General features: G+C 50.4%; 1 protein-coding gene across 2 annotated transcripts in view; it reads left to right on the top strand.

Moving 5' to 3' along the window:
• SLC39A11 (solute carrier family 39 member 11) overlaps positions 1 to 18,263 on the top strand; it is an 82,986-nt gene that overhangs the window by 18,884 nt on the left and 45,839 nt on the right. Inside the window, exon 5 of one of the 2 annotated variants that reach the window (XM_071573773.1) lies at positions 5,756 to 5,873. In XM_071573773.1, coding sequence (XP_071429874.1) covers positions 5,756 to 5,873 — 118 coding nt within the window. Of the gene's footprint in view, positions 1 to 5,755; positions 5,895 to 18,263 lie in introns of both variants that reach the window. The other variant, XM_071573772.1, reaches the window with a different exon arrangement.

Here is an 18,263-nt window from a genome sequence, read left to right as displayed (position 1 = left end):
CACATCCCCAGCTCACCCTCTCCCATCAGTTCACCCTGCAGTGCTCCCCTCCAGGGCTCCCACATCCCCAGCTCACCCTCTCCCTCCCTGCACCCTGCAGTGCTCCCCTCCAGGGCTCCCACATCCCCAGCTCACCCTCTCCCATCAGTTCACCCTGCAGTGCTCCCCTCCAGGGCTCCCACATCCCCAGCTCACCCTCTCCCATCAGTTCACCCTGCAGTGCTCCCCTCCAGGGCTCCCACATCCCCAGCTCACCCTCTCCCATCAGTTCACCCTGCAGTGCTCCCCTCCAGGGCTCCCACATCCCCAGCTCACCCTCTCCCATCAGTTCACTCTGCAGCGATTGGAATATTGGGTGGGAATGAGCTGTTGATTGAAGTTTTGTTTGCTTTTTCTCTTACCCTGGCAGAAAGCCTGGCAGAATAAAGGACTGTAAAAACCAACGTTGCCACGCTACAAACAGAGTGGGAAAGGGGCAGGGAGAGGGAGAAGAGGTGGAACTGGTCTCCGTCAGGCTTTAATAAGCGTGTGCAGAAAAAGCTCTTGTTAATCCCATCTGAGGCTTAAAGGTTTATTGCAAACAATTAAAAGCTCATATTGTAGTGCTGACTCGATGCCACAAGCCTCTCTGCCATGTCCTGCTGAGAGAGCCACCCGTGGCCAGGTGGGGGTGTGTGGAAAATACGGGAAAATATCCCTTAGGATCTGGCTGTGGCTGTAGCAGGCAAGTTCCCTCCCAGCAAACAACTGGGAGTGGATATACATCCTAACTGGTTTTTGTGGGCAGCACTTGTGGGCTCCAAAACTCCACCTGGAGCACTTATTCCATGGAAAAATGAATTTTGCTGGTTGTGCTTGAGGTTTCTCTGAGGTTCCTGTGGGACAGGAGGTTGGTGACAGGAAACTTGGCTCCTGCTGTTGCAGAGATGGGGTTTGTTTGTTGAACAAGTTGTTTGTTTTTTTGCCATGTCCCATGGCAAAAGCAGGAAAAACATTCCTGGGCTTTTGTTTTTGTCACGGCAAAGGTTACGAAAACGACCTTCTTTCTGCTGTGTCAAATACCACATTCTGGAAGGAGCCTCTCCTGGGTTTCCCCCGGAGCCTGGGAATTGCCCCAGTGTTCCCTCCTCCTGCCTTCCCAGCCCTGGTGCCAGCAACATCCCTGCTGTGTTTTGCCTCCCTCCTGGAAAGGGAAAAGCCCCAAACGTGCCAGGGAGAAAAATCCATATTGTTTATTTTTTATAGGAATGTTGTTTGGCCAAAAAGATGGATTGGCCTGTTCCTTTCTCCCTTTGGAGCCTTGGTGGTGCCAGTGACGAGTTCCTGCTGCCTGGCATGATGCTCTTGGGGGTCCAGTAGTGCTGGACTGGCTGGAATGGGTATCCCAACATCCTTGGATTGGAAGGGCTGTGAGATTCTTTCCTGTCATTCCTGTTATTTAAGGCTTTGGGGTGACTTTTGGTGAATTTTTCTCCCTCCTGGTGTGCCAGACTGGATGTGCTGGGTGCTGCCAGCTCAGGACAGTGCTGCATGTTTTGGCACTTCCAGGGATCTCTGGCAGCTCCCAGGGGAGCCCCTGAGGCTTGGGCAGCTCCAGTGTCACCCCACAGGATGCTCTGGATGTGCCCACACTCTGGTGCCACAGAAGGAGGTGATTTTATTCCTCCTGCCCTCGCAGCCTCTTGGCAGAGCCTGGTGATTAAAGCTGCTGTTTGCAATTTTCAGGAATTATGAGTTATCTGAGTGGCTGGTAATTAGCAGTGAATAAAATGTGCTTGCAATAATGTGACATTAGTTACAGATAAACTGATACCAGGCTTCCCTAATATTCACTTAAGCTTCCCTGGCTGGAGTTATTAGGGAAGGCTCTTGCTGCTGTGCTGCTGCTCTGGTGGGATGGGAAAGGGTTCAGCCTGATGGGAGCTGCTCACCGGGTGCTGCTGGGGCAGGTCTGCCATGAAAACACTGGAATTTGAGTCTATGGATGAACCTTTCCTCCCCCAGTTCCCAGCTGTGATGGTGGTCTGTGTCCCAGGGTTTATTCCCAATTTATGGGGGAATCTCTCTGATCAAAAGGTGCTGCTGGTGGGACCCAGTTAGACCTGGGAAGTTGGGCTGGGCTGTGCTGGGGTGCAGGGACTGCCAGGCACTGTGGGAGTGGCATTAATGGCTATGAGAGTGTCCAGAGCTGCCCCCTGGGTGCTGTTCCTCATAAATGTGATTGCACCCACTCAGCAGCAAGAGGGGCCTTTTATTGCTGGGAGTGTTCAAGGGTGCACTTGAGTTGTTGATTTTAGTAATTCGAGTGGGGGGGTTGCTGGTGATCCATGGAGAGGAGCTGCAATCCAAGACCACTTAAATCTGTGCCTGCTGGCTCCTTCCTTTAACCCATCCCTTTGTGCCAGGTCAACATTAACCAAAACCATGCAATATTAACCAAACCCATGCTTTTTTACCCCAAGAAGAGGTGGAATACACTGTGGGGTTTTGTGGGTGTTGTGCTGGGAGAACGTGGAGTTGGCTGATGGATTTTCATCTGAAGGCCTGGTGGTTTTTTTTTTTAAATTATTACATAAATATAGTTTGGAATGAGGAGGTTTTGGAGGGGCGTGAGCAGGTGGAGGTTCTGCCTCCTGCACCCTGGTCCCTCTGTGTCCCTCGGTGCTCCAGGGACTTTGGGAATGATGTGACTGGCCAAAATCTCAAGGGATGAAGCCAAAGGGTGCTGAGAGAGAGTGGGGGGTGCTCTCCATCACTTCATGTTCCTCAGCTCCGTGGCTGGCACAGGAATTCATGGTTGGCACAGGGATTTGGATCCCTCGGAAGCGTCGAGCCCTTGATATGTTGTTTCTAATAACAAAATCCCAGCCTGCTGGTTTTACATGTTAATGGATGCTCTCTGATAACCAAGTGAACTCTCTTCCTATCCACTCCTACTTCATGCTTTTAACATAAATCTGTTTATCCACCTCAGAAAAGCCAGGAAGTTGCTGCTCTGTTCCTTTGGTGTTGGGTCGGTGCAGGAGCAGCAAAGCCAAGAGTGGCAAGGCTGACCCTCCCTCTTCTCTTCCTTTTTCTCCTGTCCCTTTCTGGTCCCTGCTCTGCCATCACTGCTTCTGTCTTATTAAGTGTGAAATAGAAGCCTCTGGGCACCATCAAACCGTGGCTTCTTATTGTCTCTTATCTCTGTGTGTCTGCTCCTGGACAAGTTAGGAATAGTTTTTAGTTTATTTAAATGAAACAGTAACATTTATGCTATTTCTCTTTCCCCTTGTGGTACTTTCTGCCATCAGTTGATGAGTCTCTGTTTCCTGTGGCTTTGCAGAGCCTGTTCAGGGCATTTGCTGGGTTAAGGTACTGCAGGGGAAGAGCAGCAACCTTGACCTTCCCAGACAAGCAGCACCTCCAGACCTGGGATCAAGTGACCCACCCCAAACCAGACCATCAGCTTTTATCATCACTGTTTCTTTATTAATTTATTCCCCTTCACTGCTCAGGTGGAGAAGAGCAGATTGTTTCTCAAAGGTGTCACTTACTCTTCAATTCTTTTTAAAATTGGCTTCAGATCAATTAAAACTTGTGCAAGAGGCTGCTGGGCAGGGGATGTGATCCAGAATCTTTGCTTTACCTAGAAGGATACCTGTGTTCTTTTTCTCAGAAAGGATACCCATTTTTTATCTAAAAAGATACCTGGTTTTCTATATAAAGGACACCTTTTTTTTCTCATTTGCTTTTCCACACAGGGCCAGGACAATCCAATAACTTCACTCCACAAGTGCAGTGGGGACTCCCATATCCCAGAATAGTTTTCCTCCAAATTCTTCCTGTCCAAGTATCTCATTGCCTCTCTTTTTGAAATAATCAACCCCTGTGGTTCTTTCAGTTAACGCTAATTACTGCCACGAACTAATTAATGTGAGTTGACTTCCCTCTTCTCTTCCTAATGCTTTTTTAACCCACTGACACGTTCTAATTAAGGGACTCATGCAGGGCCCGGGCTGGGATGACTCAGAGCAATCACAGTTGGAATCAATCGTGTGCTTTCCTGAAGGTCACTAATATTTTTACAAATTGCTGGTGTCGTATATTTGTGTCTGTCAGCAGGGAGAGGTGACCTGACCCTACAAAAACCATCTGAAATATCTCTGAGATTGCCTCCATTTCCGTGCAAGTGGGTTTGTGGGTATCATTTTGACAAGTATTTGATGTGCTGGGAGTGGTGGCACGGAAAATATCCGTGGTTGGCTGCTCAGCAGGGCTGCAGAGCACGAGATGAGCTGTCCTGACCTCACCAGGACCTCGCTGGGCTGGTGTGGATGGTAACAGGGGGCAGGCTGAGTGTCACCTGCCTGCTCCTGCTTGTCCAAGTGGTGTCTTTCACCCTGGCTGGGCTGTTGTGTCCTGGCCGTGCCCTGGGCTCTCTGCCCTGCCCGTGCTGACATGGCCTGGCTGAGGAGCAGCTGTGTTTGGGCTGGAGGAGAGCCACGAGTCTGGTGGTGGTAAAGCCCACAAAGCTGCTGTCACAGTGGTTGTAGCTCGTTTATCAACATGCTGTAGGAGCCTTGTGGAAGGAGAGCTGTCTGCTCCAGGAATCCTGGCAGTTCCCAAGTCTGAGGTGGCTGCAGAGCCCCAGGAAATGCTCATAAGTCCTTCCTGGGCACTTAAAATTGACTCTTCTGCAGCTTTGGATTCCCATCCTTGCTTCTCCTTAGGCTGGTGTTTTCCAGAAAGTTTTTGGTGTTTCTGGATGCCACTTGCTTTCCAGAGGTGAAAACTCATTTAGCTTTAGCAGGACCAGACAAGAAAGATGGAGAGAGAATTCACAAGGGCCACACCACAGAGACTGGAGCAGTCTGGTCTGGTGTCCCTGCCATGGCAGGAGGTGGAATGAGATGATTTCCAAGATCCCTGCCATCCCAAACCATTCCATGATTCTACAACTCTGTGACTCTTGTATAGGCAGAGCTCTCTGCAGAAGTGTCAGCAGCAGGATGAGCCTCTGAGCTTCAATTCTCAGTCTCTTCCTGCCTTATCCAAGTCAGGGTGTGATGTGAAGTTCCTCTGTGCCCTCCCTGTGTCACATCATCCAGGTTTGGCTGGAAAACTCCTTTATTTCTGCCTCTTCTCCCAGCCACTGTTGGAGATTTCAGGTGCAGAGCTGCAGGTGTGTCCCATGGGCAGGTGTGGTGGGAGGTCTCCCATCTCCCAGAGGGATTTAAACACGAGCTCCTCATCCTGTAATTGCTGGGTTAATGGAGGTGAAAGCTCCCTGACTGAACTGCAGTGGAGAGCAGACAGCAAATATGTGATTAGTATTAATAGCCCTGGTCAGACTGTATTATGTAAATGAGGGGAGAGGAGACAATTTAGTTATTCATCTTTAACCTTTATTTTTGTTTCATGTGACCTTCCCCAGCGAGGCTCCCGTTACCAGCTCTGCCTGTTCAGTGGTTGATGGTTTGTTCTGCTGCCATCCATCCATCCAACAGCTAAGCCCACGTTCCTGGGGGTCATTCCAGGTGCCATGTGGACATCCTGGTGACACCAAGTGACATCATCACTGCCATGGGACACGTTCCCTCCTCTCAGCTCTGCTGTTGTGTTTCTAAACCCATTTTCCTCCCAGTTTTGTAGCTCCAGGTGGGTTTGAAGACATCCAGAGACACCAGCCTAGATTCCTTTTCATCAGGACAAGAGGAAGGGCTGTGGGAAAACCCTTTTCTTCTGGAAAAACCTTGTGTCTCTTGCCTTGCAGGGTTTCAGTGGCCCTTCCCAAGCTGCCCTGGCCTTGAGCTGCGACCAACGAGCCGCGAAAGAGAAGCAGGACCCTGCCCACCCCCTGGACTACAGCAGCGAGTTGTCCATCCGGATAGGTAGAGCTGGGCTGCACCCAGGCAAGCATCCTGTCATATACCACCTGCAGAGGGCACGGGGAAAGCCCCCCTGCTAAACTGGCACCGGGGCCGGCACGTATGTCATTGAAATTAGATTGGTTTTTGACACCAAAGTGCATGCAAAGTGCACCTTCTCTTCCCTCTCTGGCTCTCCCTCTCTCTGCTGCTGCTTATTCCAAGAATCATTTCTTCAGTTTCTACTTCAGTTCTCAAAGCCACTTGCACGTCTGTCTGTGCCTATGAATTATTGATAATTAGGTATCTCATTCACCAGGGAAATGAAATCATCAGCTTCACTCCAGGTCAGTTTATTTTCAGCGTGGGCACAGCAAGTGCTGACCCTGCTCTGGCCAAGCTGTGCCACAGTGAAGGTGCCCCCTGGCACTGACCCTCGTGGCCTCCCTAATTATAGATGAGGACTGGCATTCACGCTGTCCCTCCTTGTTCTGGAGGTTAATAGAATTGTAGCTGCCAAAGTGTGGAATAAAATGTCTTGCTGGCAGCTGTTTCCTCCTTTAACAGAATTAAAGAAGGGATTTAGGTGAGGTGGTGGCACCTCTTTGGGCTTCCCCAGCTCCAGGGTGTGTTTGTGGGGTGGATGGTGGGGATGGATCCTCTGAGACAACACAACTGTCTCTTCCTCTACTTAACAGCAGCTTTCCAGTAGAAGAAGAAAATGTAATTTACTGAATTAATCTTATTTTTTCTCTGCTTTTTCTTGCTTGAAGAGCAACTGAAATAGAGGTTTAAACATCATGAGCTCAACTGGGAGTGAATAGAGATGAAGGAATGATCCTTCTTTTTGTGAGGAATAGCACTACCCTCTTAAATCAGCCTCCTTTATTTAACCACATTGCTTAATTACATGTTTCCTAAAGTGTTTCAAATCCACAGGATTTGAAATACCAGCTTGGATTTTTCCAAAGGGATGGAAGGATGTTCTGTGCTAAATCCAATGAGCTTTGGGTCCTTCAGCCCTTTTAGCATGAGCTGCTCAGGCCCTGTGGCTTTAAGGTTGCTGCAGGGGTTTGGATATTTTTGTAAGGTGGAAACTTCACATCCCAGGTGCAGTTTAATTTTATTCTTCAAGAGTAAAACAAAGTAGGCAGCCCTGCAGTTTTCAGAAAGTCGAGCTGCTGAGATTTTATATTTTCATCTTTTACTTGCAGACAATAACAGTGCAAATGGTTTTGGGAATAGAAAATTTCCATTAGACTTTGTTGTTTTTTCCTCTCTCTGGGGAAATGGTATTAAGGACCTACAATACATTAATTCTTTTATTGTCTCTTGCTTTTCTTTTTCTCTCTACTGAAATGAACTCGGTATTTTCACAAGATACCTCAAGCCTTCCAAGGAAGCTGCTTTCCCCGGAGCTGGGGAGTGCTTGGCTGGGCTCTGGGGAATGCTCTGGGAACATAATGGGTGTTTTCAAAGTCTAATGGGTACTAAGTGGAATATTTCAGACTTAATCACTGTTGAATCACTGACCCTTCCTTCATATTTACATGTTTTTAAATGGCTAAACCTGTGAAGACAAAGGAAAAATCCCAAAGCAGCCGCTGCCTTGTTCTGCCTTTGTCTTCATAGCCTGGGGATAGAGGTGAGGAGCAGAAAGCTGGGATGGGGATGGCTGGAGAATGTGGAACCTGCAGCTCCCCAGGGCCCTGCGTGTCTGAGGTCTTATCCTTAGAGATGGAAATGGGTATTTAACGTGGCTGGGAGAGTCTGGGAGCAGGAGTGACTCTGCAGCTGGGAATCTTGTAGCTGAGAGCAAGGAGATTTCTTTTAGACCTAGAGAGAAGGAGGTGGAGGAAAGGTGATAGTTAGATCTGTCCCTCGTCTGCTCTGGTGGGAGAAAAAAAGTCTTACTCTGTTTTTTCTCGCTGTCAGCAGCAGTTGCTCCCAACTGGAGCAACCTGGTCTAGTGGAAGGTGTCCCTGCCCATTTCAGGGGGGTGGAAGGAGATGAACTTTATGGTCCTTTCCAACCCAAACCATTCTGTCACTCTGTTCTTTCCCACCATCTCGAATCCCTTGGGTTCCCATCACTTGTTTTTTGGGAGGCAGGAGGCATGGGAGCCCCTGGACAGGGTTGGAGCCCCCTCTGCCCCTCCAGGCTCTGCTCCCTCATGCTCCAGCCCCTCTCCAGCCCCTGCTGGATGGAAATGGGACTTTGCTGGGAGTTAGTAAAAGCTGGCTGCCTGGTGGATGTGTGGAGTAAGGTGTGTGTATCCACGTGAAATGGAGTAGGGGTGGATTTGCTATGAATTGCAGTGAAAAGTGTGTGTCTAGACTTGGTATTTGATGAGTGGGATAATCACTAGGCTTTAATTACTACAAAAGAAGGAGAATCCAGCCCTGTCTTTAATGTATCTGGGTAGGCAAGGGATGCAATCTGTATTTCTCTGCTTTAGAACAGATTGGGATGAGGATGTTTGACTGTTGCTGTGGGTGCTGGTGGAGCTCTCTGTGGTGCCACCCAGTGACCCCGGGGGCTGTGCCCTCCTGCCCTGGGCACAAAGGGCTGCCCTGCTCCCTAACCCTCCGTGGGCAGCTCCAGGGCTCGGAGCAGCTCAGCCTGCTTGGGTTCCAGGTGTTAAACCCAGAGGAAACAGCTGGGCAGGGTCACCGTGGGCTGGAGTCCCCGCGGTGTTCCCAGGGAGTTCTCAGAAAGGATTTACATCCAGCCTGGCACCTGGAAACCCGAGCTGTGACTCATGTCCGTGCAAACTGTGTATTTAACAGCCAGGTGGGTTGATGCCTCGCGAGTCCCGGTGCCCCTCGGCATGTCGTGATTCCGAGTGATCCGCGGTGCTCCCGATGCGGGTCCAGAACAGAGTGGGAGGACACGGGGATGCTCCTCAGCAGCCGCCTCTGCTCTGCCTTGGATGTCCTCACTGCAGGTGGGACACCTTTGGGAAAGCTGCTGGGGCAGAGCAGGTCACTGCAAAATGTGGCTGGGAAGTGCCTGGAGTAAAATCCCAGCTATCCCTTTGGTGCTCAGCTGGGAGCATCTCAGAGGTCGAGGAGGAGGAGGAGTTTCTGAGCTGGCTCCTCATTCAGACTGTAAATATGTGTCTGGATATCTAGGGCATCTCTGCTGCTCCTCATCCATCCCAGAGACATGGATGTGTGTCTGTGTCTTGGAGAGACTATTTAAAACAGTGTGGAGTGCCAGAACAAGGGGAATGGCTTCCCACTGCCAGAGGGCAGGGTTAGATGGGATATTGGGAAGGAATTCTTCCCTGTGAGAGTGGGCAGGCCCCTGGCACAGGTTGCCCAGAGAAGCTGTGGCTGCTCCATCCCTGGAAGTGTCCAAGGCCAGGTTGGATGGGGCTTGGAGCAGCATGGGCTAGTGGAAGGTGTCGCTGCCCATGGCAGGGCATGGAATGAGATGTCTTTAAGGTCCCTTCAACCCAAACCATTCCATGATGTCTCTGCCAGGGGGATGTGATGTGCTTCTGGCATTGTGCTGCTGGTGCTGTGAAGTCATTGATACCATTGAAGGGAATCAGGGTTTGTTTTGGTGACTCAGCTGACTTTTGGTGGGGTGTGAGTTAGGAAATGGTCCTCTGGCATTCCTGCCTAGATGTGCAGTGAGTAAATCCAGACGGATTTAGTAACTGGAAAAAGAAACCCATGTTTGAAATAGTGTGCATAAGAAATGCAATTTCTTTAAACTTATTACTTAAATGAGCCATGAGGTTTGTGGGCACCATAGAGGAACTTCATTACACAGAAATTGTAATTTTTTCCTTTAAATTGGAGCTGCTGCACCAAAACAGCTGCAGTACTGAAGCTCAGGAGGTGATTTGGCTGGGGAAGCCCTGGAGCAGGGAATGGGTGGGCTGGGGGCACCCCCAGTGCCAGCCCTGCTCTGGGTCCATCCCACTGGGCCATTTCCAGCAGCATCAACACCTTCTGCTCTGAGTTTCTACCTCCTTCCTAAGCTCATTTTTTTCCATTTTTGTTTTATTTTGCTCCTTCAAAGGAAGTTTCTGTGCTCCAGGGCTGCCCAGGAGAGGAAGCAGAACCTGCTAACGTGGCATCTTTCATCAGTGCCCAGGCAGTTCAGGGCCTGTAAAGCAGTCCAGTGTGAAGGAAGGGAGGAAGGATGCTGAGGAGATACACGAGGAGGCAAAACCTCTTGGGGACCAATACAAAGAGAAGGGTGTGAGCTGAGTTTGGGGGTTGGCACTGATGCTCAGGCAGCATATTGATGTGGTTTGTCCTTACAGCCAAAAAATTATTTTTTTCCCCTGTTACTCCTGGATGGACCATCTGATGTCTAAAAGTCCAGCCTTGTCCCAGGTTTTTGGGCTGCCCTGATCTGTTCTGTCCCCTGTTCCAGCAGGAGAACCTCCGTGGAAGTGCCCAGCTCCCACAGCAGCAGAACAGGCAGGTTGCTGATGCTCACCCTGTAAATCTGCTGCTCATTCCCTCCTTCCCTGAGCAGAAGCAGTGACTGTGAGGGAGGGATGATGGATCAAAGCTCTCCAGCCATGAAACCTGCCGTGATTGATCGGGGTAATTCAACCGCAGCCTGGCGTGTGCATCCCAAAGGGTCATTAAGCCATTGCAACTTATATAACATGAGGCTCCTTCTGCAAAACGAGATGTTCACCACTTTTAGATGATTCCAGTGCTGTTTGTAATAACGATGACACGTTCACACTGTGCTTGATCCAGAGAGCTGCTGCTTTCAGAAGCCATCAATTCATTCTGAGGCTCCGTAGCCAGCCTTGCTGATGAATGCCTGTGGCAATGTCTGTATTGATTAAAAAACATCCTAATGCCCCTTTCTGAAGCGTTTCAAATGGTTATTGACCATCCCTGTCAGGCTGGGATCTGTAGTTGGGTTTTATAGTCGTGACTAAATGTGAATTTATATAGGCAGAGCTTCAAAAAAATAAATGAAATCGGGGCACATAATCCTTCAGGGAATGATGAAATGCCTTTTCAGCCATAGACCCGAAACCCCATCATTCCAGTCACAGCCTTACTCCTTGGACTAGGAATTTTGACTTTACAGGGTTAAATTTAACCTGGTGTTTGCTCTCCTTTGCTCTTAGGAGCTGTCACTGGATGTAAACATCACCCTTTCTTCTTGGATGTATTTGCAGAGGACCCAGCTCTGCACTCCCACCCTGATCATAGCCCGCAGTGAACAAACCACCCAGAGCAGGTTATTCCAGGTGCAAGGCATTAGGATTTCCAGCTCCAACAGCCTGATCCCTAAGGAAATGTCAACCTGTGCTCTTCCAGTTGAGAGCTGTGGCTCTGAGCAACCTGTGTGTGTGTCAGGGCTGCCCTTCTCCATCCCTGAGGGCTCTGGAGATGGGATCTGAGTGTTGTGAGTCCCATCTGTCTGCTGTTGCTCATTTCCACCTTGCTGGGGGAGCAGAGTCTGTTTTCACACATCATGGTGCTTAAATTATTACTAACAGGGAGGAGGAGGAGAACAGCCTCCAAATTCCTTGGGTGGGCTTTTTTTCAGGATACTTTTGAGTTAGGGGTAGGTCCTCAAAGATTTTTCCTGACATCTGATCCCGTCAGATCTCAGAAGCTCAACAGGGTCAGCCCCGGATTAGTACTTGGATGGGAGACCTCCTGGGAAATGCCGGGTGCTGTAGGTTCTAGTCCTGAGGACTTCCCTGGCACTGTCCAAGCTCGCTCGGCCGTGGCAGATGAACCTCAGGACTGAAACGGTGGGGTCAGTTCTGCGCATGCTGAGCCTCACCTAAAATCTACTGAGCAGGCTGGAAGGGCCCACCCACGTGGGGACAGCCCTTCCCAAATCTTCGTTCGTGAAGCCGAGCCACACACAGGTCCTCAAAGAGTTCAGCTGCCCTTTGAGGAGAAGTCTGAGGTTGGAAGGTTGTCAGACCTTGGGAGGAGGAGGAGAAGTCTGGAATTGGAAACACTTGAAGAGTGACTCACTCCTCAGAATAAGCCTGGCACAACACTTGGTGCTTTGTCCTTTGCTTCACTCTTGTTTGAAGGGTGTTGTGATGGGTGTGAGAGCTGCTGGCAAGGGGCAACAGCTGCTTCATCTGCCCGTGGAGCATGAGCTGCCTCCACACTCACTGTTTTTCTGAGCCTTGGCCAGGGAGCAGCACGATCCGGGAGGAGCCGCATCCCTCTCCGCACAGACATCTGTGCCGTTGGCATCTCACGCCCCTTCCCGCTGCTCCCTGCAAGGGTTGTCTTTCATGGCCTCTTGTTAACACATCCTGCTTTCCTGGGCTTCCTCCATTGTCCTCGGAAACGGGGCCAGAAGGGCTTCTCTCTTTAATTCGGTTCAACTGTGAGTTGCAGGAGAGTTACAGCTTATTCCCAGCACGTCCCTTCCAAGATGAGGATCTGCGGGGGGGAGTTTCAGCTTTCCAAGGGGAGTGGTGAGGGTGGGAGAGGCCAACACAAAATTCAGCATGTTTGGGATTTGGTGGCATCACTGGATGGTTGAATTGTGTCCCACAGGCACTGAACTACCTGAGAACTGGAAGGACTCTTGTCTTTGGGGTTCCTTTTCCCTAAGCCTTTTGACCTGCCTCAATGAAGGCAGGCACAGATTTACCAGCACAAGGAAATGACTTACCTGCTCTTTGCTGTAGGGTCTGTCCATGTCTTTTTGGCTACAAAAATGAGGTTAGGAAGCAGAGAGGACTGGGCAGGGCTGTAACCACGCAGGATTCCTCATCTGGAGTGTTTGGTGGCAGATGAACAAGTGTCTTGGTGCCTGTGCAGGAGAGGCAGCTCCTGGGGGACAACATTCCCAGCCTGTGTCATGACCCTGAGACTGGGGGTGCCAGGGATGTGGGGATCATGCTCTCTGTGCTTCCCCTGTGCTCTCCTTTGATTCCAGGGTGATTTGTTAGTGCAGGAGGTTTATTAAAGTCTGTTGAGTGATGTGCTGGTGAGGCCCCACACTCTGGAATCGGGTCTGGAAGCTGCAGGGAAGTTTTTTGTGGTGCTTGTGGCCATTCATCAGAGGAACCATTTCCCAGCAGAACCTCTTTAACTCAGGGAGTGTAAATTTTCTGGTTACACCTGACAGTCTGTTATGTCTTTTTAATCCTGCATCTGGATAAAATAAATTCCTCAGAAACTCATCTGCATCCCCAGCAGCCCTGGTGGCTTCTGTGTGGTGCTCAGGGGTGGCAGAGGTGCCAGGGACAGACTAGTGTGCTGTCATTAGTCCTTTGGAAATCTTTCCTGTTTTAGGGTGTTGGGTGTTAAGGGTGAGGAACATCTCCAGAGACTTTTATTCATCAAACCTGTGTCTTCCCAGAGTGGTTTGGGAGCCGCTGGAGGGCTGAAATTCTGTCTCAGCTCAATTCAGGCTGGAAGAAGATTAGCACAAGCAAATCTTGGGAGAAACAGCACTTCACTGCAGCTGCTTTGGGGAAACCCTTAAATTTCAAGGTTTATTAAACTGAACTAACAGCTGGTAGGATGCAGCCTCTGGAGCGGATGTTGTTCTGGCTCCAGTCAGTGAGCACAGTAATTCATTTATTTCCCAGCGATGGCTCTTCAGCCCAATGGGAATGGGAAGCATTTGCAGTCACCCTAAGGATGCTTTGGAGGAGTGAAATGCAGATCAGGAGCTGCAGCAGTCACTCTGCATTAAGGCAGCAGGAGCTGATGCCACAGTGTGTGCCAGGGAGTGCAGGGAGGCATCGGCATTGCTCTGAGGGAAAGGGAGTCAACTGCAGCCCCAAAAAAGGGCTGTTCCCCAGATTCCTACTAAACAAACATTTTAAGGATAATGGAGTGTATAAAAAGCCATAGCCCAGCTGTGTCAGTGGAGATGGCTGTGGCTGCAGGAGTGTGATGGTGTGAAATTGGATTGGCAGGGGATGGGCCAGGGGGGAGAGCAGTCCCAAAAGAGAGCTGGGGGAGCACTGAAGTGGTTCCCAGGCTCAGTGGGTCTGTGTGGAGCAGTGTGGCCACATTAGGGACACAGGAATATAAACCTCTGTGTGTGTGGTGATATATCCATAAGTGTATATAAGGTAATTGTGTGCTTGGTTCTGGTCCCATTTCCAGGTGACCTGTTTTCTTCCCTGCAATGTGACATCAAGGGATCTATTTAGGTAAAAAAGAGCCTGTGCTGCTTTGGGATTTTGACTCACGTCTGGTGCAGGGTGGTGGTTGGGGTGCTGGGGCCAGCCTGGCTCTGACTCTGCTTCTGCTTCCACTCAGCTCTGGGTCACCTCACTAAAACCTTGGCTGTTCTTGGGGTGCAAAGAGGGGTTTGGGGGGACACCACTGACTATATTTTATTCCCTAAAATCATGAAATGCTTCTGTGGGGTTTTCTGTCTGTGTGAGGCTGCACAAAGGGGTTCTGGAGCTGCTGGGAGGTGACAGGAGGCTTGGCAGTTCCTGCTGTCACCCCAGGTGCCAGCTGAGACTGGTGGGTGCTCCAGTGCCTTTGTGGAGCTGAGCCTCTGCCCTGGAAAAATGGATCAGAAAGACTTTGCTGCTGTTGGTGATCTGGGGCTGGGGGCTTTTCTGCAGGGCTGCTGCCAGAGGGGTTTTGCTTACCAGTTCAGCTCCAGTTTAAATCCCAGCTGGTTGCCAAGGGACTGGGGAAGCTGCTGGGACAGAGCTTGTCCTGCGTGGGAGCAGAGGGTTGGGAACCTCTTTTCTTTTTGACAGCAGCAGGTTCATTTTCCATAATTGCTGGTTCTCCTGTGATTTGTGCTGTGATTTCTTTCCCATCTGATTTCAATTTCAACACATTTTCGTTTCAGTTCATGGTGTCCTGAGACACTTGTTCATGTCCAGGCCACTCTTTATCCTCCTCCACGTGGTATATGGCACAGGATGATGGAATATGCCTTTTCACTAAAAATCAATGTTTTATTTCCTCCATCCCCCCACCTGCAGGAAGCTTTCCCAGATGCAAGTATTGATTGTTCAGATAAAAGCCATGTTTATATTATAATTGCTCTTTAAATCAGTTGGGCTGGTGGGTTTGCACTATAATTTCTCTTTAATCCAGTGGGGCTGGTGGGTTTACACTATAATTCCTCTTCAGTTCAGTGGGGTTGGTGGGTTTACACTCTTAATTCCTTTTTAATTCAATGAGTCTGGTAGGTTTGCACTATAACTCATCTTTAATTCAGTGGCACTTGTGGGTTTACACTCTAATTGCTCTTTATACTGATGCAGAACTGATGGGTGCTATGGATGGAGCTCCCCCTTGGACAAGGATGTTTAGGGATGTGCCAAGGAGTGAATGTCTGAGCTTGGATAATACTTTGGAGCCTCTGCTGTTGTCCATCCCGTGGGATGCAGGAGGATGGCTCCTGCTCAGGGCCACATGAGATGGTGGTGTCGAGCCATGGAGGGTGTCTGAGGCAGGAAGGGAAATCAGAGCCTTTCCAAACCAGTTTTTGCCATAAAACCCCCAGACTGCTTTCTAGCCCCTCCCTGCCTCCAGGAAAGGTGATGCCCACCATGGTCAGCAGTGTCTGCACCCTCTTGCAGCTGTGCAGGGGTTAGTGGCCTCTTCCTGAAATAATCCAGCCTGAAATTCCCTCCCAGTGCATCCTAGTCCTGGCTCTGGGCCACCACTGGGCACCAGCAGCTCCAGGGGCACGGGGATCTGTCCATTCCCCCCAGCCCATGGCTTCAAACTGCTCCCTGAGGGGTCAGTGTTGGTGTCCCCCGGGCCAGGCTGGCTGGGCACAGTGCCCAGGGCTGGAGCAGGGGCTGCCACACAGTTCCAGGAGGATTTTTACATGTTTGAAGGCAAAAGCTCTGTGAGGGGCAGAGGTAATGAGGGCTCTGCTCTGCAGCTCCTGCCTCTCTCAAGTGCTGGTAATACCAAGGCTGTGATTGAAGCTTTCTTGGCCTCTTGCAATGGCTCTATTTAATCTGAATTTTTCAGCATATAAAGTGAGGGAGCTCCTGCTGGTGCCATTCCCTAGGAGGGAACCCTGACTGCAGAGCATCCCCCCCTCATCCTCCTTTCCTTGAATAGCTTTGGAGCAGCTGCTCTGCCTTCCCTGCCTCCAATCTGCCCGGTGCTGCATCCCAGAGCCATTCAGGGATGCCCAGGGGACATGGCTGAGAATGTTTTGTGCTGGAGCACAGGGCTGGGGGCTGGGGGGGAGCCCCTTCCCCAGGCTGGGGCACATCCAGGCACGGGGGATCCCCCTCTGCAGCCACCAGTGGAGGTGTTGGATAAATAACCCCAATTAGGGAGGATCCTTCTGCCTTCCTTTGGCAGAGTGAAATGATTTTTGGTTTCCAGCTGAGCCTGTGTAATGATTTAGTTGCTCAGACATCCTGCCCATCACAGACTGTCCCTCTCGGGGGCTGTAAATGAGGTTTTATTTCATCCTGACATGGGGGCAAACAACATTGAGCCTGGCTTTGGTGTGTTTTTATTGGGCTTCTGATTGTTTTCCCCTTGGCACAGGAATAGGCTGTTCCTGGATGAAGCAGGATCCAGGGAGGTGTGTCTGTCCTCCCCTTTGGAGCCTGCACAGAGATTTTGTGCAGGTTTGGATATAGAATATCTGCAGCACACGAGCAGAGATCTCACATTGTGCTTTTCCTCCCCTGTTTTCTGGTGGGTTGTGGTAGCAGGAGGGTTGGTGGGACTGGAACAGCCCCAGCACCCAGACTGGGAGCCGAGCCTGGCAGCTGCCAGTGAGGGAGGTGTGGTGGGAATGTGTCCCCTGAGTGTCCCCATCTCCAGGACATGAGCTGGGGACCGATGGCCTCTGGCTGCCTGTGGGGAGGAGGTGACAGCAGGGTTTGTGCTCAGCTTCTTGGGACCTCTGCAGAAAAAGAAAGGTCTTTTATTTTTATTTTCAAAGACCTGGTGTTTCTCATCTGTATTGTTATCAGCTTAAACCAAGTCTCTTTATTTTCTAACCTTTGTTATCTACAAGTCCCAAAGCTTGAGCATATTCATGGCCATCTGTGTGGCTCCACTACCAGCAGAGAACTTGCCCCGAGCCCCAGTTCCGCCCTCTTGGGTGATGCTCAACGATAACTCCACCCCAAGAGCATCTGGAGAGAGGAAGCAAAGCTGAGACTGATTCTCTTCAAAGCCCTGGGATGGATCTGTGACAGCAGATGGTGTGAACTGCCTGAAAGTGGGGATGAAACAGCACTGAATTCCCAATTATGTGTAATTAAAATGGTGCTTATTTATTTATTTTGCTGCCAGTGGGTGTCTCTTCCCTTTGTACGAGGGGCTGTGCTGTGGTGCTTTCCCTGCTCCCAGGAGGTGGGAATTTACAGCTTCCACAAGCCATGCTTAGATTTAAAATTCATCAGGAAAATATTTCTTTGGCTCTTTTCACCCGGGAATCCCTCTCCAGTGTGTGAATGGGGACAGTCCCTGCTGTCCCAGCCCAGGGAGATGCAGTTTGTAGAATAACATTATTCTTTTTGAAATGGCACATCTGGGCCTTGGAGCAGCCTGGTCTAGTGGAAGGTTCCCTGCCCATGGCAGGGCATTGGAACTGGGTGATCCTAAGTGTCCCTTCCAACCCAAACCAGTCCATGATTCCATCCTTTTCCAGGTGGACCTCGGCAGCTTTCCCAGAGAGCAGTGAGGTGTTCATCACACCTGACTCTCAATATTCCAGTAGCTTCCGAGGGGATCTCAGGCTGCTCAGAGTCACAGCCATGCCAGGCTTGGTGTTATTGGCTGTGCAGCACTGCTGGGTGCAAGATCCCTGCAAAACATCCCTCATTTCATGCACTGTGCCAGATTTTTACTGGTTTGGTTCTGGGATTGTCGGAGCCATCCGTATCCCCCTGTGCAGGGAGCAGAAATGCCTTCAGCTGGGAGCAGGAGAACCCTGGGATGCTTCGTGCTGGGGGATTTTCCATGAAAAGGCAGATAAAGGCTGTTTAAAGTCATCCTTTATTGAAATACAAGAGGCAAATGTGAGCAGAGGATTCTTTTCCGTGTGTGCTTCCCGGCTGGATCCCGCGCCGCAGCGGAGGAAGGGGAGTCAGTGCCGTTCTGCTGGCTGGGCTGAGTCATCCCTGCCTTCCCACCTCGGGCTGAGACACATCGATTTGCTTTGGATTCAAGGAGAAAAAAGAACCCAGCTTTTTCTGTCATAAACTCCAGGGGTGGTTCAGATCCTTATTTTTGATTTTTAAATGGATTTTGGAGTGGTGTTTGGTGCCCTCCCTCAGCTCCGGGTGTGTGCCAGGCTGGGAGCAGCCCCCAGGAGATGGGGTGATGGTGAGGATGATGCTGAGCGTGGCACAGCCAGGGTGTGTCCCCTCTGCCAGAGGCCTGGAAAATGTGCAGCCCTTGCTGCAGGGTTGGGAGCAAGTGCTGGAGAATCCCGGTGGTCCCTGACCCCTTCAAGCCAGGGATATCC

This window comes from Pithys albifrons, chromosome 19 (assembly GCF_047495875.1).
Source record: "Pithys albifrons albifrons isolate INPA30051 chromosome 19, PitAlb_v1, whole genome shotgun sequence".
NCBI classification, from domain to species: domain Eukaryota; kingdom Metazoa; phylum Chordata; class Aves; order Passeriformes; family Thamnophilidae; genus Pithys; species Pithys albifrons.
The sequence above is the reverse complement of the archived record's forward strand: the minus strand, read 5'-3'. Positions and strand labels throughout refer to the sequence as shown.